The sequence below is a fragment of the Micromys minutus genome, assembly GCF_963924665.1.
Source record: "Micromys minutus genome assembly, chromosome: 19".
NCBI classification, from domain to species: domain Eukaryota; kingdom Metazoa; phylum Chordata; class Mammalia; order Rodentia; family Muridae; genus Micromys; species Micromys minutus.
Window position 1 is genome coordinate 25214375 of NC_137954.1, and position 15235 is coordinate 25229609.

The 15235-nt window shown below is 42.5% G+C and overlaps 1 protein-coding gene across 1 annotated transcript in view; it reads right to left on the reverse strand.

Moving 5' to 3' along the window:
* Positions 1–15235, reverse strand: part of NHEJ1 (non-homologous end joining factor 1) — an 82478-nt gene that overhangs the window by 58256 nt on the left and 8987 nt on the right. The window contains exons 4-5 of the mRNA XM_080933285.1: positions 9688–9826; positions 8841–8899 (exon numbers count right to left, since the gene is read on the reverse strand). Of these exons, the coding sequence (XP_080789411.1) occupies positions 8841–8899; positions 9688–9826 (198 nt within the window). The remainder of the gene's footprint in view (positions 1–8840; positions 8900–9687; positions 9827–15235) is intronic.

The following is a 15235-nucleotide window of genomic DNA, read 5'->3' on the forward strand; positions in this document are numbered from 1 at the left end:
GAGGGAGGAAGACCTGCCCTAAATTGAAGCAGCATCACACCATAGGCTAAGCCATGGGATGAATAAAAAGGAGAAAATCAATTGAACAGCAGTATCCATCTCTCTCCACTTCCTGAACGTAGATACAATGTGAGCAGCTGCCTCACCCTCCTGCTGCCATGTCTTTCCCATCAAAAAACACTTGGGAAACAAGTACAGATTTTTTTTCTAACAGCAGCATCAGTAAAACACAGGAAAAATCTAGTACGTTATAGGAATTCAGAAGAGGAGAGTATCACTCAGACTCTAAATTCTGTTCTTTCCACCATTCCTAACACACACACACACACACACACACACACACACACACACACACAAATCATACAATCATTTGACCCTCTCTTTTTTTTTTCCTATATTATTATAAGGAGACCCTCATGTCCCTATTTTTAGTGAAGGATGAATGGGGTGCCCTCAGAAAAGAGTTTTAAATTCTTGAATGAAAATACTGCATTTCTTGGGAGAAAGAAGCTGAAAAGAAAGCATAAAACTAGTCATCTATGTTCAAACTACCACTTGCATGCCATTCATATATCCCACAGTCAGCCCCACAGACTGTTGCTCCCACATTTCCCCCATCTCTTTGCCAGAACACACTCCCCCTTTCCACCTTTCTCCTTTGCCTTCAAATGCATGAGCCTCCCCATTTTATTTTGGCTAACCCCATTCTTCTGGTTCTCTCTTTCTTACTTGTTGTGAAACTTCTCTGACAAGAGATCTGTATTAATTATCTCCTCTGTATTATTTATTATCCTTCTTGAACTGACTACAGTTTGCAGAGACTGTCCAAGGTTACACATTTCCTAAGATCTGTTCTTTGTCAGTCAGTCATTCTCTGGCACTGTGGCTCATACATTCTCTCTGGTGATGACAACAGCACAGTATCTGATTCAAGACAAATAAAGGTGAATCAGCTTAATGACCTTAAGCAAATTGCTTTCCTCCTAACACTCTGCTATTCTATCGTTATCACAAAGACAATAGCTATACTTAGGTTTGTTGTAAGGATTCTGTGGTAGTTTAACTGAGAATGGATTCCAGAGGCTCATATATCTGAATGTTTGGTCCTTAGCTGATGGAACTGTTTGGGAAGGATTAGGATGTGTGGTCTTGTTAGAGGAGGCATATCACTGGGGAGTAGGCTTTGAGGTTTGGAAAGCCCACCCCATTCCCAGTTGGTTCTTTCTACCTTATAATTGTGCCCCAAGATAGAAGCTTCCAGTGCTTAGTGTTCCAGTGCCATGCCTATCTGCTGCTACACTCCCTACCATGGTAATCATGAACTTAGCCTCTGAAACTGTCAGCTCCCAATAAACTCTTTCTCCTATATGTTGCCTTAGTCATGGTGCCTCTTCACAGCAATAGGAAAGTAACAAAGACAAATTTAAAGTTATGGCTTAGATGAAGAAGCAGTATGGGGTTTAGTACCCACATACACCACACATACACACACACACACACACACACACACACACACACACACACACACTGCATATTTTATATAAGAGGAACTTAATAGTTTCTCTTTCTTGGCTATCTACTACTCTATCCTTACTCTCTTCATCCCTAAAATTTCTTTCACAAATTCCTGCTCCATTCAATTATGAAAGTTCCCCAAATCTCCATCACCAAGCCTTTGTCTTTTCTCTCTGCTTTTTTCAGCAAATGATGAATCCATCCTCATGATTTTGAACACTGCTCCTTTGCAGAAGATTCTCAAATCTGTGTCTGTGTCTTTAAAATCTAAGCTTCAATTTCCAAAGGTTCCTTTTTCCTTCTCTTCCTGAAGGTCTTGAGATAGTTTCACTATATAGCCTTGGCTGCCTGGAAATCACTATGCTGACTGACCTGGCTTAAACTTACAGAGATCCATTTGCCTTTAACTCCCAAGTTCTGAGATTTAAAGGCATGTTTCACCATATCTTCCTTATAGGTCCTTATTTCAACCCAAGGATATATGAAGAGGCCTTATGAAAATCCATTAGTTTACAGGCTAATTAAAATATATTTTAAAAGGAGTTTGAACAGAAATGCCTTCTCTGAATGGAGAATGCTACTCCGGAAATAGACAGATTATTAAATACAAATCTCAGTACCTGGCATGGGATACACCCTACAAGCTATTGGCTAGAAAAGCCCCAGAGGTACCAAGAACAACACAGGTTATTGCCATTACTCTTAATTGTTCACCATAACTATACTGTAAAACCATGTTACTGTTAGATATCTATATTATAAGACTAAATTACTGAAGACACATCATTTTCTTTGGATGCAGGACATAAAGAAACCAACCTTAAACTGATCAGGAAACTGGTTCCCTGCTGGCTACTGGGGAAGAAAAGACATCCATGGTTTTAATTAGCACCAGACCCTGCATGTTATACCAACCTCCCCAGAAGCTGTATCTACAGGTGAAATACTGGCGTTGGTGGTTATGGGAGTAACCAGCTTCATGAGAAACTCTGACTCTTCACTAGAACTGACCAGCTAAACACTCCTAGATTCCTGAGGTTGCAACAGATGCCAGTGGGGAGGCCATTTCCGAAGTGCAGTTATGATGATGGCAGCTCAGGGCAGTGAAAAAAGGCAGTGAGATTATGGTTTTCTTCTTTCAGACAGAGCCAATGGCGCTTTCTGAGGGACTGGATATAGGATGCAAGAGGATAAAAACCAAGGGTGACGACAAGGTTTTTGGCTCCGTTAAGTGAGGTTTAATTTAACTAACTTAAATAGGAAGTTACTGGGTTCTTGGAGAAAGCAACTTGGTATATAAGAGTAAGAATTCAGTCTGGGAAATATTGAATGTAAAAATGTCTACAATATCTCCACACAGAAATGTTTATTGGTTTGTTGTTTATTTGCATATGTTTGAGGGTTTTTGTTTTGTTTTGTTTTGTTTTTAAGACTGAGTCTTACTGAGTAGTTTAGACTGGCTTTGAGCTCACTATATACCCAGGATGACTTGAAACTGCATTGCCCTCCTGCCATAGCCTTCTGAGTGTTCAGACTACACTGTGTACCAGCACGCCAGGCTGCCACTTGGAAATACTGAGGAAAAAGTTTGGAGTTGTAAGGAAGGCTGTCAGTGAGTACTCGGGATTGCTGGGCCAGCTGAGACGAATGACAGCGAGGGCAACATAAGAAGACCACGGACTGGCTCCAAGGGCACTCCAACAGTGCAGCAATGCAGTGGCACGGCTTGTGAGAGGAATCAAACAGTGACGTAGTGGGAAAAGAAGGCAGGATTGTGCTGTAGAAACCATACTAAGAAACACTGCAGCACCCTGGCACATTTCCATAATTCCAACCCTTGAGAGTCTAGGGGAGGAGGATCATGAGTTTGAGGCCAATTTGGCCTCTTAATGAGACTGTCTCAAAAGAAAAAAAGAAAAGTGAAGAAAAGGACTTACCAAGCACCATACAGGAAAAAATCTAAATGGAGAAGGGTTGGCCAACTCAATTTCCCCTGCCTCCCTTCTTGATATCTGGATCATCCCAAATGCCAAACAGTCTGCAGAGGGTTACAGGAATAACACCATGATCTGAAAGAATAGCAGGCTGAAGGAAAGAAAGACCAAGGCCCACAAAGAGATAATACCCACACAGAGCTAGGAATATTAAATAGGATGAGAATAAACAATACCAAACAAATGAATGAGATGTGTACAAGCAGGAAGCTATCAACTCTTTAGGTGTATAAGTGCAAGGCACCACGTTGGAGGACCAAGGCAAAGAGGTAAATAGTGAATGGTCTTGTATAGCATACAAGGAGTTTGAGCTTTACCCTCCATGTCACTATTAAGAACCACTAAAGGACTATAAGCAAGAAAGCAAGACAATCAGGGCTCTTTTTCAAAGAGACTGTTCTGATAAACGTAAATTCAACTGAGAAGCAGAACGGGGATGATGGAGAAAGCAAAAGGGTATTGGCTTATCTAAAGCAACAAAAACTAGACTAAAGAAGAACAGACTCCACTGTGGAACTGATTGATGATGGTTCAATTTGCCAAAGTAAAGAATACAAATAAAGAATGGGTTTAAAGAAAGAAGTAAATAATTCCTGTGGGGCATGCATGGGAGGCAATGGTACTAGTGAGATATCCATGCAGAAAGATCAAGGATGCAGACAAAGCCAGGGGTCTCTATGACGTGGTGCTATAAAACTGGCTCTCAGTAGTTAATAGTGGTGTGGAGACTGGGCTCTCAATGAGACAACCTAGGGGAAGGGAGAATGAATAATATCTTGGATCCAATCCTGGGTACCATGAACATTCCCGAGGGAGATAAAAATGGATAGATAGATAGATAGATGGATGGATGGATGGATGGATGGATGGATGGATGGATGGATGGATAGATAGATAGATAGATAAATAGATAGATAGATAGATAGATAGATAGATAGATAGATAGATAGACCGACCCACCCAGAGAAAACAAAGGAGAACCCACTATGGATGCACGTAACAGATATAGATAGCAGTTTTCATGTTGCTCCTGAGTCTCCCCAAGTCTGTCCAGTGCCTTTGGCATAAACTCAAGCTTAGGAAGAGCAGCAGTGGGTAACTTAACGTAAAGTAACGCTCTAGAATGAGGCTGGAACTAGACTACAACTATGGCTACACTTAGGATACTAAGTGAGATCAATGTTAAGTATTGCCCCCAAACTTCTTAGCTAGCATTTTATAGCAAGAAAATTATTTAAGTGCTCTGAGACATTCAAAGCACAGCAATGGGAGATGTTGGTGTGCTGGCTATCCTGTGTAAAGTCTGAGAAGAAAACTACAAAATCCCTATCTCTGTTAAGTGCCCCCACCCAGAGAAAGCCAATGCCGTGCATTTGCCCAGGTTTTGGTGTAAAAGGCTGATTTCTAGCCAGAGGTTGCCAGCTGCAGAGGGCGGGGCTCTATTTTGGGCTGCCCGCTGTCCCTGAGCCTGGTCAAGTCTGGTTTGAGCAGCATGCAGCCCCAGTGACTCACACACCCATTCTAACCGCCTGTGGCTCAGTGGCATGGCCTCAGAAAGACAACCTCAGGCCAGCTCCCTCCTCACCCCATTACACTGGGATAAATAAATAAAGAGCCTGCCAGCAGCCATAGCCTGATAGCAAGCAGATGGGGAGAAAGGCATGGGTATGGGCAGGGGCGGGGAAAGGAACTCTTCCAACAGAACAGCCTAAAGAGCTTCACCAGCCCATTCTCATCCTTAACATAGTCATGCTGCTGTGTGTAACAGTCCCCAGCTTCTCAGCTTCTCTTTCCCTAAAGGTGCCTCTCAGCTGCTAGTCTTGAGCATAACTGTCTATGGGAATCTTAGCCTGTATAAGGATCATGCCAATGCACACCACACTATCATCATTACTAGGAATGTTCTAGAATGCCAAAGTTAGAGAAGATTAATTTAACCACTGAATGGGCTTACTTCCCCAATATTTGATCTTTTTGCTTTACTGCTACCTTTAAGAAACTCTGACATAGCCATGTGCACACCTTTAGCCCCAGCACTTAGTAGGCAGAAGCAGGCAGATCTCTATGAGTTCAAGATCAAGATGCTCTCCATAGCAAATTTCCCCTTTAGTTGGGTCACTAGTAATTGGTGTCCATATGTTCTCTGAAAGAGAAAAATTAGAGGTTCTTTATTTTATTGTAGTTTGTTTGTTTGACACAGGGTCTCTATGCTGTCCTATTTGGCCTGGAACTTTCCATATAGACTAGGTTAGCCTTGAATTTGCAGAGATCTGCCTGCTTCTTCTACCTCCCGAGTACTGGGACTAAAGGTATGCACCTGACTAAGTCAGAGTTTCTTAAAGGAAGAAGTAAAGCAAAGAGACCAAATATGAGGAAGTAACCCCTGTTCAGTACATAAATATCTTCTCTAGAACTCTCTATGCCCTTGAGGCCCTGTGCTCTGTCTGTTGATCTCCAATGGCAATAGAAGTAACCCCAGGCACTGACTGTATGGCTCTCTGACACTGGCCTGGCCTTCTTGCCTGTTCATCCCAAACTGTCTCTCTGGTTTGTTTATTTTCTATTCCATGTTGCTTATTTTGATGGCACATCCTTTCAATCCAGTCTTGGATGACCTCCTGACCCTTTTATGTCCTGTTTATAGGACCCCAGACAAGCAGAGTAACTGAAAAGATACTGTAGCTCTACAGTCCCAGTACCCACCTTTCAGTCCTACCAGCTCCGTGAGACATTCTGAAGACAGCACGGAGGTTCCGAGAATTCTCATTTCCCAAGCATTCATGGCTTTCCTCACTGGAGTGTATATGCAGTTAGATAGGAGAGATATAATAGGGGTAGATGGAGAGGGCCTTAAGCATACAGACTTCAGCCACTTACCTGCTGGGGCTCAGTTCCTTATCTTCACAGTAGAAATCTGAAACTGGTGAGATAGCTCAGAGAGCAAAAGGCCACCAACCCCAATGGCCTTCATCCTCAGAACACACATGGTAGAAGAAGAGAACTGACTCCCACAAGTGCTCTAAACTACACACACACACACACACACACACACACACACACACAATTTTGTTTTATAGGGTCTTACTATGTAAGCTGCTTGGTACTCACTGCCCAAGGTAGCCTAAATCTTCCTGCCTCGGTCTCCTTATGACTAGGACTTTATAGACATGAGCCACACACTTGACTTAGGATTATGTTTTAGAACCAACTGCTCTAATAATTCTGGTCCTCTGGGAGCTGAATAGAATACAGTCAAGCCTCTCAAACTTAAAAAAGAATTAAAAAAAAAAAAAACCAGAAGGCTATAGCTTCCTGCCTTTCCAATCTTTTCCATTTGTTTTAAAGATGAATTTATTTATTATATGTAAGTACACTGTAGCTGTCTTCAGACACACCAGAAGAGAGCATCAGATCCCATTACAGATGGTTGTGAGCCACCATGTGATTGCTGGGAATTGAACTCAGGACCCCTGCCATAATTTTCACAAGATTCCCTTTGCACAAATGTATCAAAATAGTCATTCAAAAACCTTAGACCACTTCTAGCCACTGCCATCCGTGTAAAGGATGTAGAAATGCACTGACCCAGTCCTTGATCTCAGACATGCCCACAGGTCAGTACAAAAGAGAGCCACAGTCTTACTGACATAGAAGCAGTGAGCCAGAAAGTATAGATTTAAGCCACAGCACTTTAGTAGTAGGGAAGGATTACCCTTACAAGGAAGGTCTAGAAAGGTCTCCCAAGAACCTGCAACTATTGCTTTAAAAGATGAATAGAAGTGTTCAGGGTAGATTAGGGGAAGCCACTGGACACTCTTGACAAAGGGAAGAATGTATGCAAAGATACAGGCAAAGGAAAATAACCCTTGGGAAAACTGAAAGACATTCCACATTGCTAACACAGAAAGCATACAGAGTAAAATATGTAGAAGCTAAACTGGAGAGGTGTGAGGCAGGAGAATTAGCACTGTACTGCTTCCCTGAGTCTCTCAAGCAGGGAACTAGCACATCACTAATCTCTCCTGGACTACATTAACCTCCCCATGCTCAACTTAATAGAGAGAAGAAGCCACGCTTACAAGTTCTGTTTAATATTACCTCTTTTTCCATACAAGATTAACACCTGGGGCCAGCAGCATGGCTCACTGGACAAAAGCACTTGCCACATAATCCCAGGACACCAGGCTGGAAGGGGAGAGCCAGCTCCTGAGAGTTGTGCCACATGTGTGCTCCCACTCATGTAGACCATTTACACATGCACGCTATAATAAAGAAAACATGTGTTAAGCTAACTCCTACTAAGCTTCAAGACGTTACATGTATGACTCCTGCAGACCATTACTTTTCCAGCACAAGGACAGAGCACCCATCTCACAGTTTTTCTTAAGGGTCTGGATATAAGAGCTTAGCCAATGTTCAGAGGAAGAACAGAAGGTTTTCAGTCAAGTACACTCACTTTATGTCCCTCCCTGGGGGGAGGGGGGGAATGCTAACTTTCTGGTTCAGGAAAAGTATGAGACATAGACTTTGTCCATAAAAAGCTTACAATTAGTCTAGATGGCAAGACAGAAATATGAACAATCCATACATAGTATTATAAAGGCACTGTCTACTTTTATCCTAAAGCAGCAGCATAGGTAACTAACATGTACAGTTTAAAATGGAGCAACAATACTAAGGTACTACCCACATAACCAACAAGTTCCAGAAGAGTGGAGAAGGGAAAGACTAATATTGACTGGTATTATCAAAGGTCACTATTATTAATGTTCCCACTGTTTGGCATCCAGTGAGTATTCCTTTTGGCCAAGCTCAATCCTTAGAAGGGAAACCTAGGCAGAAGCTTCTGACAGGCCACAATTATCTACTCCCCATTCATTCCTGTGCCAGTCCCTTTGTATAAACACTGTGATTTTCCACAGCCTGCCGTGCCCACAAGACAGTCCCCAAATGGTAGCCCTGAGCTTTTTACACCTTCCTCTATTGCTAGATGCTAAAGGGACCAGACAACAAATGACCACCCTTCTACTAATCTCAGGAAGCAGAAGTGAACACCGGTCAAACGACCTTCTTGAGGCAAAAGAATTCTAAAGGACACCCACATGGCACCTTAACAGAGATGTTAAGTAGGAAAAGCCCACTTTCACCATCTTCTCTCTTCCTCCCACCTTCTCTACACACATCCCAAACTTCATCAAAGTTTCCACAAGCAACTTTTTCAGGCAAAGGGCTTTCCAACCACACAAGCCACCTAACGCCCAAACTGCAGGTTGCCACCCAGGCACTCTGCCCAAATTTATAGAAGGAGAAAGGGAACAACAAATATCCTACCTCTACCATAAACTGTTCCAAGAAAGAATTTTCTTCAAATGGCTCTGTCTTCAATCGACCTGTAATTAAGAAGAGATAGAAAAAGGAACATGAGCCTAAGGATGAGCTTCACACTGATCAGATGATAGGGAAGTGGGCCCAGGACTTCTAGGGAAGCAAGTCAGCAATCAAACATCCACAGGGTCCCAGGCCCTCAAGAAGAGGGTTGAGGTTTTTTGATAAATAAAAGGAGAAGACCAGGTGCAATTAGCAACAATGGTTCAGCAGCAGCATTTGCTCTAGGGAACTGTCATGCCACAATGATAAAGGTTGCATAGAACTTTCATTTTAAAACTAGAGTTACAGGGGCTTCTTGACTCTGGAGTCCATGTTCTGCTAATAGGGTTTTGAAAAGTTGTTGACCCCTTTCCCTTCATCACTGCCTAGACTTGGTTGTGGCTTTTACTGGGCACAAGGGCCCGAGCCTAAGGCAGACAGAGGAGACATCTAGTATCAAGTCCCCAGCTGCTAGAGTTTCTATCTAGGAAGAGAAAATTTGTTGTTTGGGAGGTTTGTTTTGTTTTGTTTGAGACAAGGTCTAATGTACCCCAGGCCAGCTTTGAACTTGTGTCACCAAGAATAATGTCCTGCCTCTACTTGAGTGCTGTGATCATATGCATATGTCAACACTCCCATTTATGCAGTTCTGTATTTCAAACCCAGGAGTTGGTGTATGCTAAGCAAGCATGCCCCCAACTGATCCATGCCCCCAACACCTCCAGCTCAATAAGATTCCTTAATGAAAACTATATTCCCCTTTCGAAGACCCTTGGACTCCCCACCCATTCCTCTAGGAATGCCCTCTTACTTCGGCTCAGCACAGCCCCACTCTCCTGGTAGGCCTGGATCTCAAGGTCCTTCATCCGAAGCAATGTCACCAGCTCCCTCCCATGACTCTGCAATGCCAGGCTCACACCCATCAGAGGGCAAATCAAATGCTGAAAGACCTTTGATAAAGAAGAGCTGTCAATTAGCCAAGAGGTGCTTATAAAGTACCACCAAATACTGCATGAGCTACTAGAAGAAAAATACTCAAGAACAAACATTTTCTCAGAAACTTACAATTTCATAGACAAGCAATTAATTTACATGAACATAAACACAAATACAATATTAAATTTACATATTAAAGAGGCTCAGATTTTCCTTTTGGCCCAGATATGGAATGGAAAGACTAAAACAAAAATATGAATGGACAGAAAAATCTACAGTTGTGATTTAAAGAAAAAGAGATGGGGCAGTGTTTCTCGACTTTCCTAATGCTGCAACCCTTTAATATAGCTCCTCGTGTTGTGGGGACCCCAATTATAAAATTATTTCATTGCTACTTCATAGCTGCAATTTTGCTACTGTTATGCTACAGTTATGAAAGCAAATATCTGATGTGCATGATACCTAATATGCAAACCCCAAAGGGGGTCATGACCCACAGGTTGAGACCCACTGAAAAGGGCCCACAACCCACAGGCTGAGACCCACTGACAGAGCTGGAGAGACTGTTCAATGGGTAAGAACACTGGCTGTTCTTCCTGAAGACATGGGTTCTATTCCCAGAGCCAACATGATAGCTGAAAACCATCTGTAACTCCAGATCAGAGGACCAGGCATTCTCTTCTGGCTTCCATAAACCATATATACACATGGTATGCAGACATACATGCAGGAAAAACACCCATACACATACAAAGATAAAAGAAAAATCTTAAAAATAACTAAAAATAAAAGGGTGGTCTTGTTGAGAAAAGGGAAGTGCTCGCTCAACTCCCAACAGAGAGAAAAGCAGAAGATCCAAGGAATCTTCAAGAAAGAATCGTGGCTGAAACAATATAAGCAAGAGAAAAAAGGAAACAGAAAGTCACCAAACTTGACTAGATATTTTTTAAGAACCATTTCAGGGCTGATAAGAGGTCAGAGTTTTAACACATTCTCAAAAAAAATACAGCAGAATTTAAAGTTATTGTAAAATAATAATAAAAACAAAAGTAGCCAGTTACTGAGCCCACTGCACGCATGGACACAGGTGTAGCTTTGTTACAGCGCCGCTACACCAAGTACCCATACAATGACACGCATCTATACAGTCACCTAAGTCACCTACGTACAGTGCCCATCAGCCTGTGGCTAGAGCATGGCATCAGCCCCAAGGGCACAAACCAAAAGAGACATTATGCAAAAGATGTCCTAGATCAGGGGTCAGCAAGCTTTTCTCAAAGAGACCAGATAATCAATATTTTCAGCTTTGTGGTCCACAGTCTCTGCTGCAGCTACTCAACTTCGCTGTTGTGGCACTCGAAAGCAGCCACAGACAGTATGTAAACAAATGAGGTGGCTGCGCTCCAATATAATTCTACAAAAGCAGGCAGCAGGCCAGATTTGGCCTGCTGGCCATAGAATGCTCATCCCTGGCTAGATCTAAAAAGGGAGCACTTTAGACAAGATATCCCATTGCAAGCCTGGAATAAGGAAAAGGTGACAAGTGTGCCATCAGAGGTGCTGTGCAGAGTCACTTGGGTCAGGATCCCGGTGATGAGTCTCCAGGCACCTCTGTTCACACTTTCCAGTAAGTCTCTAGAGGAAACTAAAGTATGCTTAGTATGCAGCTCAGATTCTAAGGAAAAGACTTTTCTACGTCAGAAAAGAAAAAACACTGGCTGTGGAGGTATGGGTGGGCAGATAAGGATAGCAGCTTTTTCTACTATCATCCAAAAAAAGTGTAGGTACCCTGGCACAGGGTGGAAAGCCAGAGTCAAGTCTAGCCATGGATAACCTTATTTTTTTTGGTACCGGAAAATGCCAACCTAGTACTGAGTTCTATCCGAAGTCCTCAGAAAGGACTTAGGCCTCTAAGAAGTACTGCTCAGAACTCCTGACCTTAAGCTATATCCTGGGCCTATGAGATGGCTCAGCAAGCTGCCAAGCTTAGTGACCTGAGTTCAGTCCTCCAGGCCCACATGATAGAAGAACCGATTCCTGCAAGTTGTCATCCAATCTCCACATGCACATTATATGTTCAAGCACACATATAATAATTAACTCAATACAGTGATTAAGACTCTATGCCCTAGAAATAGTTTTGATAAGTTTGGTCCTGGTCAAGGTAGATTAGAAAAACAGTTGGATAATTGTATGCAAGCCAATAGAGGTTTGGTGGATTGAACTGAAAATAATTATCATTGCTAACCAAGCAGCCACAGTGGTCATTTGGAGACACCCCTCAAAAACAGAAACTCCTAATGTTAATAACCAGCCTCTCACCATGGTGGGCAGGGAGGAGGGGATACCACCTTTGAGGTACTAAATATAACAGCATGAAACATGGAGAGGAATAGTTCTTAACCAATGGCATGTCTACTGAAATAGGACACTGGCCTCGGGTGACTGGAATGATCTATTGGACTGCAAGATCTATATACAAAGAAAAAGAGTTTTTAATCAGGAAATATTTCAACTTCCCAAATAATTTCACACCACTCTGAATTCCTAAGCTATAATTAATTTCAAAGCTACATGAACATTAAAATGATTTCTCTTAGGCCTAAGAGCCTTGTTCTGTTTTCAAGCTTAGAGGAATGCTGATTAGAAGTCTCCAAAATATGTATTAATGGTCATAAAAAGACTAGTAAAAAATTAAAAAAAATAAAAGGCATGCAACCATGTGGAAAGATCAGTATACCTCCAAAGGCACAACAGCAACAACAAACTGTACAATGCTTTAGGTCAGGGACACCTCCTTACATTCAAGTAAAGTAAAATGTGAAGACATTCCATCACAAGCCAATTCAGCCTGTACCCACTGGGACCATGGCTCTGAGGCTTCTGCCTTTGAAGAGCTCCATGACAGGCTGGGATGGATACAACAGAGGTTGTCACTCTTCCCCAGAAGGGGGACACCTCTAATCCTACCCCTGAAGTCTTCTGACTCCCCACAGAACATTTAAGAGCCCCAAGAAGGAGAGTTGTCCCAGATACCAAGTCATATCAGATAATCCGGCAAGACTGTCCACAGACTGGGGATCAGGAGACTGACTCTACTTCCCGCTCTGCCAGCACCTCACTTGACCTCAGCCTCCAGTATCCTTATCCTCTGTAACAGGAAAGAATGAGTGTTGAGACACTGCCTCTCACAGCCCACCACACTCCTATACCAATGCTGTTCATGTCCTCTTCTTTAATCATAAGCGCAAAGCCATCTTGTATTTGACAGATGGAGAAGCTGAGTCACAAAAAATTCTGTACTAATTCAAGGTAATATTCTAAATAATAGAAAGGTAATAGGGTTGATTGTGAATTTGTCTGCTTGTTCCAAAGCTTGTGTTCTTCCTACTACTACGAAACTCAGGAATGTAACCCCTGGGGATCATAAACAACCAAAGGGATGACAAATCTGTAAATGAAAATACAAAATATCAAGAATATCAGATGCACACCTGTAATCTCAGCAGAAAGGGAGGCAGGAGCAGGAAGATCACAAGTATGGGGACAGTCTAAGCCACACAGTGAAACCTAGTCTCAAAAAACTTAGTCTCACAAGCACAGGGGCAGGAGAGATGGCTCTGTGGTTAAGAGCACTGGCTGCTCTTGCAGAGGACCTGGGTTCAGTTCCCAGCACCCACATAGTAGCTCACGAACATCTGTAACTCCAGTTCTAAGAGATCTAATGCCCTCTTCTGGCCTCTTTAGGCACCAGGCATGTATGTGATGCAAGCAAGCAAGATAAATACATAAAATAAATAAGTCTAATAAAAAACAGTTAAACGCAAAAAGCAGGAAAACAGTTATATTAGATACTGGAAAGAACAGACAATAGGAAACAGGAAGCAATGAAGAGAAAGCCCTCACAAGTGCAGACAGATGCAGAATTATGAAGCAGACACCCAAAGCACAATTCCTACTGAGAATTAAGAATTATTAAGTCCCCAGAATTAATAAAGTGTGGTGGCTCATATTAATAATCTCTGCATCTGGGAGAAGAGACAGAGGGTTTCAAACTTGAGCTGGGCTATAGTAACATTATATCAAGGAAAACAGATGGCTAAGGATGTGCCTCAGCTTGTACAGTGCTTGTCGAGAATGCATGGAACCAGGTGGTACTCACCTGTAATCCCAGGCTAGGGAGGTGAAGGCCCGAGGTCGAAGTTTAAAGGTCCTCAGCTACATGATAATTTTGAGGATAGCCTGCACTATGTAAGACTGACTCCAAAAAAAAAAAAAAAAAAAAAAAAAAGTGTGTGGGGAGAGGGGATGGGTAAACAGAAAGTTGATCTCAGTAATTGCTTTAGAAGAAAAACAGAGTAGACAGAAAGCTTGTTTATTTGTTTCTTAGACTGTATATCTTTAAATGCTGCTTGAAATGTTTGCCTTTGGCATGAATTACCCATTCAGAAAAAAAAGTAAATGAAAACTATCACAAGAATGAGTAACAAGCTTCCAACCGCATGACCTCACACACACACACACCAGCCTGAAATAGTGGCCGCCTACAGCCCTGATAGTATCTACCAGTTTAGCTCCCTCCCTGTAGCCCCGGGGCTTCCCTGGGATGTCTTCTTCATTTAGTGATAAGAACTTAATCTGAACTTAAAATATACTTGTTCTATCTCTCAAGAAGTCCTTTGCTGGGCAGGAGAGACAGCTTGTACAGAAAACACGAGTGTGGGTGTCAGCACCCACTTTAGGTCAATCACAAGCCTCCTTATCCTCTAAACACTGAAGGACAGCTCCTTAGCTGGAAGACTGCACTAAGAGAATTAGCTTCTCCTTTCATTCCCCTTCAACGTTTTTATTACTATTCAAGTGTTCTTTACTGCCATCCCCAACCCAGAGCTGGGCTGATCCTGCCCCATGCTAAACAAGTGCTCCAACATCGAGCTGCAACCCCACTCACTCTGCACCTTTGAAAGAAGGACATACTAGAGCCCATCAACCTCCAGGAAAGCTGCGTCCCCACAGCTTTCACACCATTCTGAATTTGTGGGACTAATACATGAAGAGACCAGCTAATGCTAGGAATTCTCAAAGGTAGTCCAAATGGTTAGATGCCAGATCAAGCATCACTGAGGAAACAGTGCCCTCTGGTGTCACAAGTTTTGAATGGTTATAAAATTCTGTATCTAAAGTAGGATGGAAGATTTCACAAGAAATTTGATTAAAGTCAACAAATGTGAGCGCTTACTACACAGCAGGACCTGTGGATGGGCCTCGAAATTTCTTCATGAAATCAGTCACATGGTGCGCACCTGTAGTCACTACTACTTGGAAAATTGATGTGGTCGGTTGCCTTGGTAATATTAGAGAACATCCGTAGCTGGAGTATAGCTCAGTGGTAGAGCATATGCCTACTGAGTGTGAGGCCCTGG